Genomic DNA, 17,229 nt, shown 5'->3' with positions numbered 1-17,229 from the left:
AAGTTTATTAAGCATCCTACTTTCTTTCAAGGCAGAAATACAACTAGATCAACCAATTAACATGTTTATTAAGCACCTATTACATACCAGGTATTGCACCAAGTGCTAGGAATATAGTCCTTCTCCTCAACGATTTTCTATTCTATTGGTGGGAAACAAATGATACTGACATAGCTATATGTATACATAATATGTATTTTCCCCTAATGCAGGGAAATTTCAGAGGGGTGGCATCAGAAACTGGGAACTTAGGTAGAAGATGGCATTTGAATTTATCTTTGAAAGAAACTAGGGATTCTAAAAGATGGAGGGAAGGAAGTAATACATTCTGGGCACAAAAGAACTCGAGGAAAAGAAAGGTCACAGGAAATGAAATTTCTGTTTGAGAGGTGGGTAATAGGCTTTAGCTAGAGCTACCCAAGGCCACCACTTAGTGGTCACACACCAGCCTGGGATAGAGCTCTACAAAGGAACTGGGGTTCCTGGCCATAATGCTTTGCTATCTCAGTAAAGGTTTGGCTGCTGCTCATCTGCCTGTACCAAGGGGGCTGAACAGTAGGACACAAAACCACTAGGAGCAGCCATACCAAGCATCCTGTGATAAAACCTTGGAAGATTTTTAGCATTAACATTTTCTTTTTTTCAGAAATTTCTTTTTAAAATTTTTACTTTTTATTTTTAATTTATGGGCTAAAACAAGCATTTCCATAACAAATTTAATTAAAAAATGATTGCACAGTAAGACATAGGGTCATCAGGCTACTACAAGTAAAAAAAAAACCTTTTATTTTATCACATAGTTTAACACTTCAGTAGACACACAATTTTATCCATGTGGTTACTTATTCCAGCAAGGACACATGTATTTATTAAGCCCCTACTGTGAGCCAGGCACTGTGCTAGGTGCTTTACAAATCTTTTTTCATTTGATCCTCACAACCCTGGGAGGTAGATGTTATCTGTATTTTACAATAGAGGAAACTGAGGCAGAGAGCAGTTCAGTGAGTTGCCAATGTTCATACAGTTTGTAAGTGGCTGATAGCAGACTAAAGATTTCTGTTCATCTGCTCCAATTGATCCTCCATAAAACATATGTAAAACTTTCTGGGGGCTTCTTTCAGTTTACCTTTTGTGAACATCAAGGCAGCTTTTAGTCCGTCTGCTTCCCTCCCTCCCCCTACTGCTGCTACATCACCAATTAACCTTAATCAAAAGCTATATCCATCTTCAATGTCATATAGTAGATAAAAGACCAGGCCTCAGATGCAGGAGTAGTTGGATTTAAAACCTGCCTATGACAAAATCTTCAAAATAAAACTGTAGAGACATTGTTAACCTGTTTTGGTAGAGGGGACTTCGTTACTTGTAGTTTCCTGCATCAATGAAATATTTTGTTTGGACTCTCCTTCCATCTCTTCCCCTCCAGCCTCTCTCTTTCCCCAATCTCTGCCTCACTTTCTTTTTTCTCTCTCTCTTTCTGTCTCTCTCTTTCTCTACTTCCTCTCTCTTCATTTCTTACATGCAATTATATTAATTGTTTAAATATCATATTTATAAAATAATGGCTTTATATGTTTGTTTTGATTGAATAATTTTATATTTAACCTATATATACTTACATATGTTCTTGTTTCCTCCATTAGGATGTCAGCCCTCTGAAAGTAGAGATTATTTCATTCTTTACAAGTGCCTCCTAAGCATCAAGGCCAGAGGCTAACAGAGGGCAGGCATTTTAAAAATTCTGGTGGATAAAGTGATTTGCTAGCCATATGTAAAATTATTTTTTCAAATTTAGTCCTAGGATAATGGGCTTCACCAATCTTTATGAGAGGGATGTTCACCCACCTTGGATATGGTTGCAGTGACTATACACACAAAATCACAAAGCTCCTGGCCTGGTGGTGGTATCAATGAGAGTCCACAACAAGCTGATTATTCATCACACATTTACTCAAAGTGAAAGAGGAGAACTGGGGAGGGAAGGGGGGCAGTACAAGCTACAGGCACAATTAAACTATTTTAATGTAGGCATGGCTATTCCTCCTATACCTTCCACCCTGCTGCTATCTCATTTGCCTAATAAATGGATCATGAGGGAACAAAAGGCCATTCTTTCCAAGGGGGAGAGTTGCACCTATCCAACACTTTAATATTAAATACACCCACCACTGTTACACTGACCTCACACTAAAATATCACAGAAAGCCTAGGCATTGTATCATAATCTGAAGGTCAGTGTGCTTAGACTACAGGAGGAATACAACACAGATCAGTATCAAGTGATTTTTAAATTAGAGAAATGTAAATCGGAAAGAGTAGAGATGGATATTTTGAGTTATAGACCTTTTTTTTGAACATTAAAGGGAAAAACATGGCCAGTGAGCCATTTTTAGATGTCTCATATTAGTCATACTTACTTCTCACTTAAAGTGAGCACAAAGTTCTATAAGTTCAAAACACAAATTTATGTTTATCTCTCATTTGAATCTAAGTTATCTTTCTTAAAGTGATTTCCTGGCCCAGCCTGACCGTTTAAATAATATTTCTTTATGAAATGTCAGGAGCATGGATGTTGAATCCATGTCAACATTCTGCAGCTGAATATAAAGTCTAGATAAATGTTAAACAATCTTGTAAAGTAAATATTAAAGGTATTAGTAGTGTTTAATAATATACATTCAAAAAGGCAATGCATTATGGGAAAAGAAATCTTAAAAAAACCCAACAACCCTCAAATGGACTGAACACACTTTTAAAAGTCCACCTTTTTTTGTACTTGGAAGGATCTTTTAAGTCTTGATACAAGGAGATGGGCTGTCATAGGCTTAACTTTCTTTTAGTTAAAGGTTAGGGGAATAAATAAGCTGAGACAATAAAAAATGCCCCATAAAGTCACTTAACATTGTTATAAGTAGAAAAAGGTAGATTAGGCCCTGAATTTATTATCAAGAATATTTTAAAAGGATTTTCTATTTAAAGATTTTTTCCATTGTACTATTTTATGCGATTGAAATAACAATATACAACTCAATACAACAAATAGTTTATATTCAATCATTTCTCAGTCATGTCCAACTCTTAGTGACCCCATTTGGGGTTTTCTTGGCAAAGATACTGGAGTAGTTTGTCATTTCCTTCTCTAGATCATTTTACAGATGATAAAACTGAGGCAAACAGGTTTAAGTGACTTGCTCAGTGTCACAAAGCTCTGGTCAGTATCTGAGGCCAGATTTGAACTCAGAAGATGAGTCTTCCTGACTCCAAGACTGGCACTCTATCTACTGTGCCTCCTAGCGGCCCACAACCAAAAGTACAACAGTTAAATAAATTATGGTGCATTCATGTACTGGAATACTCTAATGCAATTGAGACTAAAAAATAAGATGAATATAGATAAAGGCCTTTATGAAGTCCTGCCTCTAACGTTGACTACTTGAGCAAATATCTTGCCCTTGGGGAAATTGCTTGATTTTCCTGTCCTTAGTTTCTTCATCTGTAAAATTTGGGTTTTGGACTAAATAGACCATAAGGCCCCTTCTTGCTCTCTGTAATTCAAAGTGAAAAAGAAAAATGGAAAAATGAGGTATACATGAGCTATGATTAGATAAAGAAAAGTAGATGAGAATGAATCAGGAGAGAATCCTGGTGGGCATTGAGTGACTAAATGGTGTGTTACAATATTTTTAGTGTTTAAATGAACAGCCTCTGCTTTAAATAAAAGATGAACAGGTGATAGACAGATGACAGATAGACTGATAGACAGATACACACACACATACACACACATATGTATACACATACACACAAACATATACACACATATACACATACACATACATATACGCACACACGTGTATATATGTGGCAGGGAGACACAGACATATACACACAAATATCACACATGTAGCATGTTTGTGTGTGTGTGTGTGTGTGTGTGTGTGTGTGTGTGTGTGTGTGTGTGCATGCAGAGCAGTGTACAATATTGCACTCAGGGTCCAAATCCTACCTCAGACATGTGACTCTGGGTAGTTCATCTAGCCTGACTCAGTCTCAATTTCCTTATCTGTAAAACGGCAATAATAATAACAAATACTTCACAGAGTTGTTGTAAGGATCAGAAAACAATTGCTTTGAAAACCTATCTAAATACTAGCTAATAGTATTACTAGATAATAAATAGCAGAGAGCAAGGGAGGAATAGAAAGAGAAGAGGGAATAGGTGATAGAAAGAGAAAGACAGGGGGAGAGAGAGACAGAGGGAGTTGTAGAGAGAGAGGAGGAGGAAGGAGGGAGGGAGAGGAGGGAGAGAGAAACAGAGAGAGAGAGAGAGAGAGAGAGAGAGAGAATGAATTCTACTTAATACTTACTGGAATTTTATGTTTTTTCTATATACTTTCGAAAGTTGATTTCATCCACTACAAATTCATGGTGTGCACATTCAGCTTGACGTCAGCTCATAATCCTTCTCCTTTTATCAATTTCCTATTCCACAATGGCAGGTCAAAATCATTCCCTTTGTCCTCAAACCCACAAGTACACTCCCTTAACCCTATGCTAACACGAGAGGACTTGGCTCCTATGCCACAGACATCAACCAAAAAGATGTCTTCCAATTCTACTCCCCAATATTTTTCAGAATCATGACCCACTTTCTTCTATCAAACTGCAATCTTCTTGAGGACAAAGACTCTGTCAGCACCTAAGTGCTTAAAAAACATCCTCTGAATTTTCAGAGGCAGAATGGGGTTGTGGACAGAGGGGCAGCTTGTCGCAGGATGACTTGAGTTCTAATCTTGACTGACACATACTGGTTATGCGACCCTTCAGAACCCCTAGGAAACTCTCCAAGACACCAGCAGCAGGTGCTGTTCTGCAGTGGGAGATAAATAATAAAGGTAAAAGAATAGATCTAATAAAAACAAAAAGGGAGGTGGTTGTTTTTAAATTAAATTACATTGAATATTTCCTCCTTCCTCCCTGCAAAAGAAGAGTTAAACTAACTCCTCACTAGGGCTAATTCCTTTACCTTTTCCCTTGACCCCTTTCCTACTGGTTTCTTCCAAGAATATGTTCTAATACTTCAAGTACTCATTCATTTTTTTCCCTCTCCATCTCTTATTTTGAGTATTTCCCTCACCATGGTACCTTGCCATCTGTTTTCAAACATGTTCAGTTCTTCCTAATGCTAAAAATAATACAAAATCACTTTATCTTGGCCCTTCTAGACCCTTTAATTACCATCCCATCTTGTGTTTGTCCTTCATTGCCACATTTCTTGAAAAACTTGCCTGCTTCAAATATCTGTACTTCCTAATCATCCATTATAGCCTAAATTTGTTAGTCTGGCCTCTATCCAACCTTGCTCTACAGAAATATCTCTTTCAGAGTCACCAAATCCAAAGACTTCCTTAAAGAAAGAAAAGAAAAGCTTTCCCCTTCTTAAATGCAGCGAATCACTGAAATTATTTAACTACTACATTCTCCTGGCATCTCTCCCACATATCTAATATTTGCTTTTTTTCTGCCTATTTTTGAGTTCTTGATCTCTCCCCAAACTCTTAAGGTAGATGTTCCATAAACTTCTGTACTTGGACCACACTTCTGCTCCCTTTACGTTTATTATCTGTTCGTTATTCTGTAAAGAACTTTTTTTTTTTAGTTTTGTCTCTGTATCCTTAAGTAGTGGCACGTGACAGGCATTTAATAAGATCTTATTGACTGATTCATAACATTCACTCCCACAATGCTCCACTATCACCTCAATGTTGATGATTTCCAAATCTGTATGTACAGCCACGGGCTTGCTTCTGAGCTCCAGGCTCAATCTCCAATGGCCTAAAGTGCATTTCCACTTGAATGTCTCCCAGTGCACCTTTCCTAGCCCCATCAACCTCAAATTCAACACATCTAAAATCAATTTATACAAGAGCATAGAAAGAACAAAAAATCTGAATTTAAGTACTATTTAATTGTAAAGACCAACCTTGGTCACACTGAAGAGTTGAAAAAATAAACCTCTCTTCTTTAGAAAACTAGGGAACTAGGGGTGTGAAATATCATGTATTGACACACTGTGTATGTTGGTTTTGTTGAACTTTTTCCCCTTCTCTTAAAAATGGTTACTATAATGGATGAATAGCTGTGGAGGGGAGGAAAGTCACACACACACACACACACACACACACACACTCATATATATGTATATCTCTTTACATACATATGTATACTTATATACACATACACACACATATATGAGAGAGAGAGAGAGAGAGAGAAATGAAGGTGAAGTAAAAATAAAATATATCAATAAAAAGGCTAAAATTTTATGTTCTTAAATCTTTCTAGCCCTCATGCAGAATATTTTCTTTCAGAGTCTCAGTTCATAATAATTTACCTATTCTCTTTCTTTGAGTGATTAAATTTGCTTCTTTTAAATTTAGGTTACATATTAGACCAGGTTACACTCATTGAGTATCCTCTTCCTTAGCCATTCAAAGCTTGAGAAAGACATAGGCACTTTTACTCAAGCTTCTCTTCCCCTCTAGATTATCAACTAGTCCTTTGTAGTTAACAATCAAATTCAGTTCCCTTCTTTGCTTCTGCTATCTCTCTGAGTGATGAAATTACCATCAAGGCAAGTCCACAATTCGCCAGTCGCTCTGCTTTTATTAGAATTAGCCCCCTTGTAGAGACTTAGATGTCTGAAGTCCTCTGTAATTACTCACTCAACTATCTCTGTGCCGCTCTTATGATCTACATTAGGAAATAAGTGTTTGTATCCTCTCTCTGGCCATGTAGCCTATTAGAATAACTTCAGAGCATTTTCCTTTTGTTTCTCTTTCCTTTTAGGTTCTTTCACTTATTCTTCACCTATTTCACTTCTCAGGTTTGTAGATTCCAATGCAATTTTACATTGTTTGGACATGCATACTCCTGCATCTTTTATTAGATGTTTGTTTTAAGTCTCTCTCTCTCTCTCTCTCTCTCTCTCTCTCTCTCTCTCTCTCTCTCTCTCTCTCTCTCTCTCTCTCTCTCTCTCTCTTTCTCTCTCTCTTTCTCTCTCCTCCCTCTCTCTGTATTTTGTGTTTATGAATAGATACATTATGCACTCTCTTTATATATGTGTGTGTGTGTGTGTATCATCTACTGCCATACTTCACCAACCTTCCATTCCACCTGATATAATATTTATCTTCTCATGCTAAAATGTCAGATGCCCTTTGCGCTCATTACTTTTTTCTGTTTACTGGCAACTGGGATCATAAGTATTATTCCAAAGCCTTTTTCTATTATTATTTCCTCCTGAACCTATTCCTTTATTATAATTCTTTCTCTGTCATGACTATTTTGTAATTTTATTTATGATACTCAATACCACCTCAGACTCAGACATTTTCCAGCTATCCTTACTGTTATCTATTATGATATATATGTACATGTACATGCATACATATGAACATAGATACATATATTGTGCATGTGTGTGCATGTAGAGATATATGCATTTTCCAAGCACAGAGCTTGATTTGTAACTTGCTTGACTGTGAGAAAAAAAGAACATCATTCTTTCCAATACATTGGCATCAGAGGAGTCTTATAGTATCCACTAAGGAATGACTCTTAGTGACTATTATAATCCCTTTGCCTTAATTTAAACAGGCTGATTTTAAATAACAAGAGAAAGAATGAGTTTGTCTGCTAAATCTCAGAATGTTTTAGCATTTCTGTATTTATTCATTCTTTTCTTTCTCAAGTTTATCTATTCCAGCCTAAAATGCAAGAGAATATTCCCATTTTTCTACCTAAATGTTTTAGATATGCTGGGGAAAAAAGAAAAAAAAAGGTGACTATGCTTCAGGCAACTATTAAAAAAAGTTTTATGCAAATCTTTCATTTTCAGACTTTCTTCTCTCTTTTTAGCTAGGAAGAGAATATATTCATCTTCAAACTCTAACAGAACAAAAAATTAGAGTTTAATAAACAAAATTAAGAATTAGAATTTTTAAAAAATTGAGTACTTAATATCTCAAATGTAAGTTCTTATCATACTGTATATAATAGTTTGCATTTATATAGTAATTTAAGATTTTACAAAACTCTTTCCCCCAAAAGCACCATATGAAGTAGGCAAAGAAGTCCCCTTTTTAAAAAAGAAACTGACACTCAGAGACATCAAGACATTTTCTTATGATCACACAGCAGCTATATATTAGAATCAATATCCAATTTCATGGCTCCAATTCTTTCCATCACACAACTATAAGTCTTTCCATATAAAACTGACAATTAAAATCACTCCAAGGGGTGTGTTATAACCAGCTAATACTGGCATGTGAGAGCTGACTGTTAAATTCTGTGAGCATTTAGACCTCGGAAATCAGTAAATGGTACAAATCAGGATTTGTTTGCTGGTTGTCTAGATTTAAGAAAGTAATGAAAAAATATTAAGAACACAGATTAAACTTAAAAGCCTTCTGTGCACGTGTACATATACACATACATAAACACATGTGTATAATCTACACACAATTCTGCATACATGTACATGTATGTAAGTATGTATACATATGAGTATACATGTTTATATGTGTATTGCATTGTGTGTGTGTGAATGTGTATACATATGCTGGTCCCGGCACACCTGTAACTGTTCCTCTCAACAAAAAATACAAATATAATTTTAAAATGTGCTAGCAGGTATTGTCAACCCATTCCTTCTGTAGACTCATATTTTAAAGCAATATGAGAATAATTTGATACCATAACCATTATATGTTTATAAAGAAAAGCATTCAAAATGTTACAGATTCATTTTTATAATTTTTGTTTTACATTATTCAGATATAAACTCTGAATTCCCCCAGTGGAATAAGTCTTTCCCTTTTGCTCGAAAGGATGGCCAGAGACCTTTACAATTTCAGTTTACCAATATTGAGGAAGACCTATGTGAAATAACTGTATCTTGCCTCAGGGGTGAAATTGAGTCAGAAAAAAATTCAGGAGTGTTCCTAAGTTTGAGTCAGTGTACAGACTTTAAGTTTCACTGAATCAGAGCTACTCTCTTCTGGAAAAGCAGCTTTCCTTCTAGTTTGCTGGCTGATCAGTACCATACCACATTTCCTGACATAGAATTCAGTGATTCTAGAACATAAATGACACAGCTACATCTACCATGAAGAAGCATTCTATATTCCTGGGATATATACTTTAAATAGATCTATGTCCTCCTCATCTATGCACCAAGAGGTAAAAAGATTGGGTGGGATCAAGAAGATACTCTGCAGCAAAGGTGTCAAAGACATCACCAACAGGCCACCTGAGGTCCATAACACCCTCAAGTGATGTCAAATCAAAATAAAATGTAATTGGGAAATATTTAACAAAATAAATAAAAATACAATAAATGACTTGTACAATACAAAATACAGTAAACACAATAAATTTTTTTATATAACAAAATACAGATAAGATGACATTTTAAAACAAAGTTGATACATGACCCAATAGAACTGGATTCCAAAGGGACTTCCAAGGCCCTCTACTCTACCTTACTCCATTTTACAGGCAACAAGACTGAGGCATGGAAAGATTAACTGTAATATTGGTAATTTGGGGGAAGTGGAGAATAAAAGGGGAAAAAAAGAAATTTGCATAATAACTTTATTATATATTTAAAAGGAATAGCAAGTTGCCCATATAGATTTGTAGTTTCATGTGCAGTCATCTTCTTTATTATACTTTGTTACGGAAATGCTTGTTTTATTCCATAAATTAAAAGTAAAATTAATTTTAAAAAAAGAAAAAAAAAACCTGACTTGCCCAAGGTCAAGTTGGGAATAAGTGGCAGAGCCAGGATTTACCTCAGTCTCCAAATCCAGTACCCTTTTCATTCATTCATGGTCCAGTGGAAAGATTGCCAGTATTGGAATCAGAGAGTTTTAGTTTCAATCTCTCGTCTTACTTCCTGCTTATGTGACCTTTGATTAGTCACTTGACCTCTCCAGGTCAGTGTCCTTATTTATAAATTGTGGGGAGTGAACCACACAATCCTCTAATCCTCTATATGCTTCATCATGGCCATGTATGTGTGACTTTCATACCCCAACCTGAGTTTCTGACTTCCCCAGTCCCAGATTCGTTAATTCTCTGACAACTTCCCAATTAGGGATATTTCAGTTTCTGCTGACAGTGTTCAATTTGCCTGAAGTGAGTCATTTCTTGCCACCCCAGCTCCTGAAAGCTTTATTTGCTTGAGGAGGACAAAGTTGATTTCTTAATCAAACCAGTCAGAGCATCTCAAAAATCTACTTCAAAAGTGGTCCATGCGACCATCTTTCTTTCCTCTCTAAACCCACAATTTAGGAGGATTATGGGTCAAAATACCATTGAGCCTTCTTTAAGTGAGCACTGCATGATTGAGATAAAGATAAATTAAAACACATACACACACAACACACACACACACACACACACACACACACAAATTCTGAGAGTTGGCCTCCCAATAAGCTACTGTACTTACCAGATATCTCCTCTAGGCACTGTTTGGCAGTCTTACTATATGATAAATCCATTTTAGTAGGACTGGTGCAGGATTCCATAGGGGGTATAGAGGTACCTTCATTATCTGTGTGTGTTCTGAAAAGAAGCAAGAGGACCAGTTCAGTCTAAATAGCAACCATAGGCATCAATGACAGATGAGGACTTGCTTCCTATCACAAGGAGTCAATACTTGAAAATTCTCCACCAAAGAGTAAAGTGGACCTTTATAGCCAAGACCTTCCAGAGAAAGGTTCCTCTTAAAATAATTTGAACACTTTCCATATTCAAGGACAAGTATCTGCGAGGACAAAGAGAGTTTTCATTGTATGAACACTTAGAGTGCAAGAACTTAGTATGTTTAGCTCCAAAGGTCTAGTAAATTCAGTATTTCTTAGACATTTATCACTTTCAAAGCTCTGACAGAAGAAATTAATAATCACAGAGTTGGAATTCTCTTCAACTATTGTTTGAGAAAAATAAACATGCTATTGTATGGCTTTTTAGAGGCATCTTGCAAAAATGCTTTCTAACAAGACAAATAGAAGCATTGAGACTCTCCACTAAAGTATTTTTTTTCTTGTAAAAAGCAAATTCTTTTATGAAATTCAGCCCTCCATGTCTCACCATTGTGTTTGTAGCTATTTTTTTTCTGGTGGATTCCTCCAGCCATGGTTTTTGGAGAAGGAAGAAGCAGATTATGATCAAAAACACTCACAGAAGATATCTCCCCAGAACAGTATTTATCATGCAAAATTTTTGAAATAGTGTTATAAATAAATCCAACGTGTGAGTTAAAATAAACATTGCACCTCTCCTGAAGCCACAGAAGACAGCTATCATGTACTTGATACCAGAGGCATAATAAAAAGCAAAAACACTCAAAAATGGCCATCCTCACAACTCCTCTTTTCTCACTGTGCTTTACAGTTCCAAGTCTCATATGTCTGACACAGAAGAAAATCACTCCAGGCAATGTACTGCATCCTTTTTTTATATACTCATCCTGAATCACATATTGCTGTGTTTGAGAGTACAGGAAACCTTCAAGCATAAATTCTCTGCAGAAACTTACTAACTGACCACTGCTTTAAACAATTTACCCCAACATGATGGGCTTATTGATTTGGGGCGATGAGGGACCTTAGAGGCCAAGTAGTTCCATACCTCTCTCATTTTACAGACAAGGAGATTTATACACAGAGGTTAAGTACCTGTCCAAAGTCATAGAGAGAGCAAGTAGCAAAGTCAGAATTATATTCAGCTCCTCTGACTCCAAAGTAAGTGCCTTTGCATTTTACCAAAATGCCTCTCATTATATCACCCAAAGATTCTGTTTCTCTACTTTTCCATCTATTTAATTTTTTCCATTTTTTTTGCTTTGTGTACCGGTTTATTGTTTTTGTTGTCACTTTTGAAGGTTTAAAAACATGTTAAATGAAAGCATAAATATTAAAAAAAATTTCTATTGTATCCATAACTTGGAATATTTGAGTCTCATCTGACAGTTGTAAAAACTGGAAGAAAGTCATATAAACTCATAGAGAGATCCAAAAAAGGTGACAATGTAGACCAACAGTATATTCTAATCCAATCCATAAAAGGCATAGTGCTAGTGCTAGGCATGCCATGCAAATTGGAAAACAGCCCTTGTCCTCAAGGAGCATAAGTTCTAATAGACTCCAAGTAGTATGTGGTGAATATTGTCTTGGTCTTTCTCTGCCCTGTTTTATAAAATGAATTAAAGAACAAAAGATGGCAAAATTCACAGAAAGGTAGTAGTGTTGAATCATGATTCCGTGTTATTATTCTGGATCATTGACTGGGGATAAATTTGTTATTGTTATAAAATAAAGGCTTAGATTTCTAATTATAATGACATAATTTTGAACACACCTGTTCCTTTACAGAGACAGAGAATTAGAAAATGGGAACATACATTACATCATCAGATGTAATTGACTTTTTGTTGAACAACTTTGTTGTTGTCCTTTCATTTTTATTCTTTGTTATAAAGAATGGCTTCTTGGGGAGGGGAGTAGGGATGGGGAAATATTAAGAAATGATGGTGATATAAAGACAAAAGAAATTTAGAGAGGGGGAAGAGGAAAAAGGAAGGAAGGAGGGAAGAAAGGAGGAAGGGAGGGAGGGAAGGAAGGAAGGAAAGAAAGAAGAAAGATGGCAGGAAAAAAGAGGGGAAGGAAGAAGGAAGGAAAGATGGGAGAGAAGGAAGGAGGGAGGAAGGAAACAAGGAAGGAAAGGAGGGAGGGAGGGAGGAAGTGAGAGAATACAAACTGTGTATCAACTTATTTATTAAAAATTCATTTCTAGTTCATGGTTTTATGTGAGGCATTGGACTAGGTATTATAAGGAATACAAAGATACAGAAACCAGGGCCCCTTTTCTGAAGGACTTTAATGCAAATTAATTGATAAACATTTGTTAAGTGCCTACTATGAACCAGGTACTGTACTAAATGCTTAGGATAGAAAAAGAGGCAAAAAGCAGTCTTTATTCTCAAGGAGTTTATGATCTAATAAGGGAGTCAACATCCTGTTGCTGCTGCTCAGTCATTTTTCAGTCATGTCCTCCTCTTCATGACCCCATTTAAGGTTTTCTTGGCAAAGATACTGGAGTAGTTTGCCATTTCCTTCTCCAGCTCATTTTACAGATGAGGAAACTGAGGCAAACAGGATTAAGTGACTTGTCCAGGGTCACACAGCTACTAAGTGTCTGAGGCCGGATTTGAATGAATAAAGATGATTCTTCCTGACTCCAGGCCAGGCACTCTATTCACTGCATCACCTAGCTGCCTGCTAACAGATATATACAAAGCAAGCTGTGTATGGGATAAACGGGAAATAATTCATAGAAGAAAGACATAATGAGGCTCATTGAGCCATGGAATGATGATTTTAGAACTCACTATTTTCTCCAAATAAGTAACATCACATTTAGGTAGAAAGGGAATATTTTATTTTTTAATCTAAATCTAGATGAGTACAGAGAACTCTCAGTGAGCAAATTCCCTCTGTGTGTTCAGGCCAGAGCAACTTATAGTCTTAGTGAGGTGCCTGGGGACCAGTCAGAAACAGGAGTGAAAACCAAGTCATCTTGACTACAAGATAAGTCCTCTAAAAGCCATGTCCTGCTTCCCCTCTTACAGTGATATCAAGGCCCACATTGACTGGTATACCCTTATTCAGAATTTGTCACAACTTCAAGGGTGGAGAGTGTAATTTTCAATAGTATAACTATATTCTTCTTCCCCCTCCCTCCAAAGCCCCCATGTGACTTCATGGTCAGCACTATTCTTCTTCCCTGGATAATCTCTAGGCTTTAGGGAAGTGGGAAAAAAAAATCTCTTCCTCTTACCAAAATAGAATAAAATAAAAACTCAATACTTCTATACCAGGAATGCTTAAGACCCTTAAAGACTTAGATTTCCTAAGCTTCAAAAGCCAGCTAATATCAGACCTCCAAAGATGGCCTTTTAATTCCCCTGGCTTCCTACAAGACTTAACTCAAATATAACTTTCTGCAGGAGGCCTTCCCCAGTCCCCTCAGCTGCTAATGCTTTACCCTCTATTACCATGCACGTATTTTGTGTACATCTTATTTTCAAATTTGTTTCACCTTTTAGAATTTGCTTTGTGTGACAGCAGAGATTGACTCGTTTGGCCTTTCTTTGTATCCTCAGTGTTTAGTGAAGTACTTAGCATAAAATAACTCTTTTAATAAATGCTTGATGACTGATAATTGACTGAGAGAAAATTACAATGGACTTTAAAGGTCCTAGGTCAATCTATCAGTCAATAAACATTTATAAGCTTTGTTATGCACAAGGCATTGTGCTAAATCCTAGGGATTCCCCCCCCAAAAAAAGCAAAAGACAATCTCTGCTCTCCAGGTAATCTAACTCAACACTGTCAAACATTCGCTTTGTTCTTGAAAGATTAATCCTTCTACACTTAAACCCTGACATAAAACAAGAACTTTTTTTTTTCAGAGTAATGCTTGGATGAATAATTTGGTTAAAGGATGGGGATAATTAAGTATGGGGGGGTTGTAACTGGAAATAGAACAACTAGATACCAATCACACAATGAAAAACATAGTTCCTTTGTACTGTCTTTGAGAGACAGAGTGAAAGTTCATAATGAGCTCATCTCCAAAGCCAAGAATACCTAGGTTCAAATCCTGCCCTACACATGAATACATGAATGAAGACTTCTGAAGTGAAAAAAACTGGAATGAGAAAAAAGAGCTTAGAGTAAAAAGTAGAAAACTTTACCCAAGTAATTATCTTCATTATAAATCAGAATGGAGCAAACAGAACTCAGTTACTCTAGGACATAACAAGAAATAATAGAACAAATATCAAAAGATTAAAACAATAAGAGTAAATTAAGGTATCTTCTATCAAAAACCATCTGAACTGAAAAATGGTTACACAGAGAGATAATTTAAGAATTATAGAACTCCCTGAAAACTAAAACCAATAAAAACCCTAGATATCATTGGTTGAGGAATCACAAGTGAAAACTGTGTAGATCACTAACCACACATACCTTACTAAGATTTTAAAATCAAAACAATTTTTTTTAAAAACTGGACTTTTTATAATAGAATATCTTAAAATTGGGCTAAGACACATTGACTCATAAATTTTAGTGAATTCACAAATGAGGGTATAGTCCCTATTCTTTTTTTTTTTTTGGTTAGGCTATGGGGTTAAGTGACTTGCCCAGGGTCACACAGCTAGTAAGCATTATATGTCTGAGTCTGGATTTGAACTCAGGTCCTCCTGAATCCAGAGTTGGTGCTCCATCCACTGTGCCACCTAGCCGCCCCACAAATAAGGGTATAAAAGGAAATGCTCTGAGTCAGGCACAATAATATAGACTGCAGAAGAAAGTTCACTCTCACTCATGTGTTAGATGAGACTTCTGAGTAGATCTAACATGGTTTGGGAAAGACTTGTAGCTTAGGTAAAAAAAGCAGAGGACTTCACTTCAAATCTCACTTTATCATATACTACTATCTGTGTAACAAGACAAGTGTTAACCTCAGTTTTTTTCTTCTATAAAATGGGGAGAGTGGAAGGTGAATTAGACAATCTCTATAATAATAATAATAATAATAATAATAATAATAAAATTAGATAAATAATTAAAAAATAAATAAATCATATAATCTCTATAATAATAATTCTAGCTCTAGCTTTTTATTTTGATTCTACGATCTAATCACACAAACCCCACTTGCTAGAAGATCTCCAGAGACTGGAAGAGCATTCCCACCACTCACAGAAGGAAATGCAGAGGATTTGGATGGAATGAACCTGCCATGAAGCCCACTACTGTTTGATGAAGCTGACTTCCAGCCAGCTTCCTGAACTAAGTCCTGAAGGTAACTTACTCTGCAAAGTCCCATTTTCGACAGGCAGACACATTCAGTTGTACTGTACACCCCAGCTCCCTCCCAGTATTTTCTCTGCATTCCATCTAAAAAATACTGCTGTGTGAGGGAGTTTTAACTGCTGCAGGACACACAGCCATATTTCAGAAATGCAACAGCAGTCTAGCTCTGTCCTATGGCAAGAATTCAATATGCTTCGGGTTTTGCTGATGTTCTATCCTGTTCTAGTCTACATTAAGCCACAATTGCAGCTAAATCTCTTCACAATAGGCGGAGGGCTCACAGGAACCTTATCTACATGATTGTAATAGACTATACATTTTAGAATTTCAGCTTCTACCTCTCCACTGCTTATTCTCCAAGAGAAAAAGCCAGTTGTAAGCCAAGGCCAGCAATCCAAGCATGTCACAAGCTATTATTCGGTCATGTTTGCCTTTATTTATTTATTTTCAGACTGTGGAATGTTCAAATGTTAATTTTCCCTGGTTCTGATACTGCTATTGGTGATTGACTTTCTGGAGAGAATGCTCTCTAGGAGGAAACGGTTTAAACAGCATACTCTCTTTGGGGAATTGGTGATGCTTCTCATCTGAAGGAAGCAGTTCTGGGCTAGTAAGATGAAAGGCATGAAGCTCAGATGGATTTTGACCTACTTGTTATAATTAGGCTAGGGTTTCTGGTACATGAGAGAATCACAGAACTTTAAACATGAAGGTATCTCCAACTTTGAATCCTACCCACAACTTCCTTAAGTTATCACCCAACTTTAACATGAAGAATACTAGGTGTTTATCTCATATATTTTTTTACGTATAAACCTCTATGGTCCTTTGGATGGGACCCTTAGAGGATGCCAGGTTCAACCCCTTCATTTTACATTTAAAGAAAGTGAGGCCCAGTGAGATACAGTGAATTTCCTGAGGTATTGACAGAGGAGGGTTTGAACCCAAGTTTTCAAAAGCCACGGCTCCTTTTGCTAATTATTGCATCTTCCAATAGATAATAAGTTCCTTAGGGGCAAGAACTATTTCATTTGTGTCTTTTTATTCCTGGTGGAAGACAGATAGAGTGCCAGGCCTGCAGTCAGTTGGAGCCGAGTTGAAATCTGGCCTCAGACACTTAATATCTGTGTGGCCGTGGGCAAGTCACTTAACTCTATTTGCCTTAGTTCCTCATCTTGTAAAGAGCTGGTCTAGAAGGCCACAGAAGAAAACAATCACATTGGTAGTAAGATTTTGCTGATGCGAGAATTTTCTATGCCAATGAAAT

The 17,229-nt window shown here is 36.5% G+C and overlaps 1 protein-coding gene across 1 annotated transcript in view; it reads right to left on the bottom strand.

The window, feature by feature from the left end:
* Nucleotides 1-17,229, bottom strand: part of LOC110213178 (neuron navigator 3) — a 449,693-nt gene that overhangs the window by 224,854 nt on the left and 207,610 nt on the right. The window contains 1 exon segment of the mRNA XM_020993448.2: nucleotides 10,523-10,638. Within this exon segment, the coding sequence (XP_020849107.1) occupies nucleotides 10,523-10,638 (116 nt within the window).

This window comes from Phascolarctos cinereus, unplaced genomic scaffold, assembly GCF_003287225.1.
Source record: "Phascolarctos cinereus isolate Bilbo 61053 unplaced genomic scaffold, phaCin_HiC Scaffold_1;HRSCAF=81, whole genome shotgun sequence".
Classification (NCBI taxonomy): domain Eukaryota; kingdom Metazoa; phylum Chordata; class Mammalia; order Diprotodontia; family Phascolarctidae; genus Phascolarctos; species Phascolarctos cinereus.
This window is presented reverse-complemented; position numbering and strand designations above follow the sequence as displayed.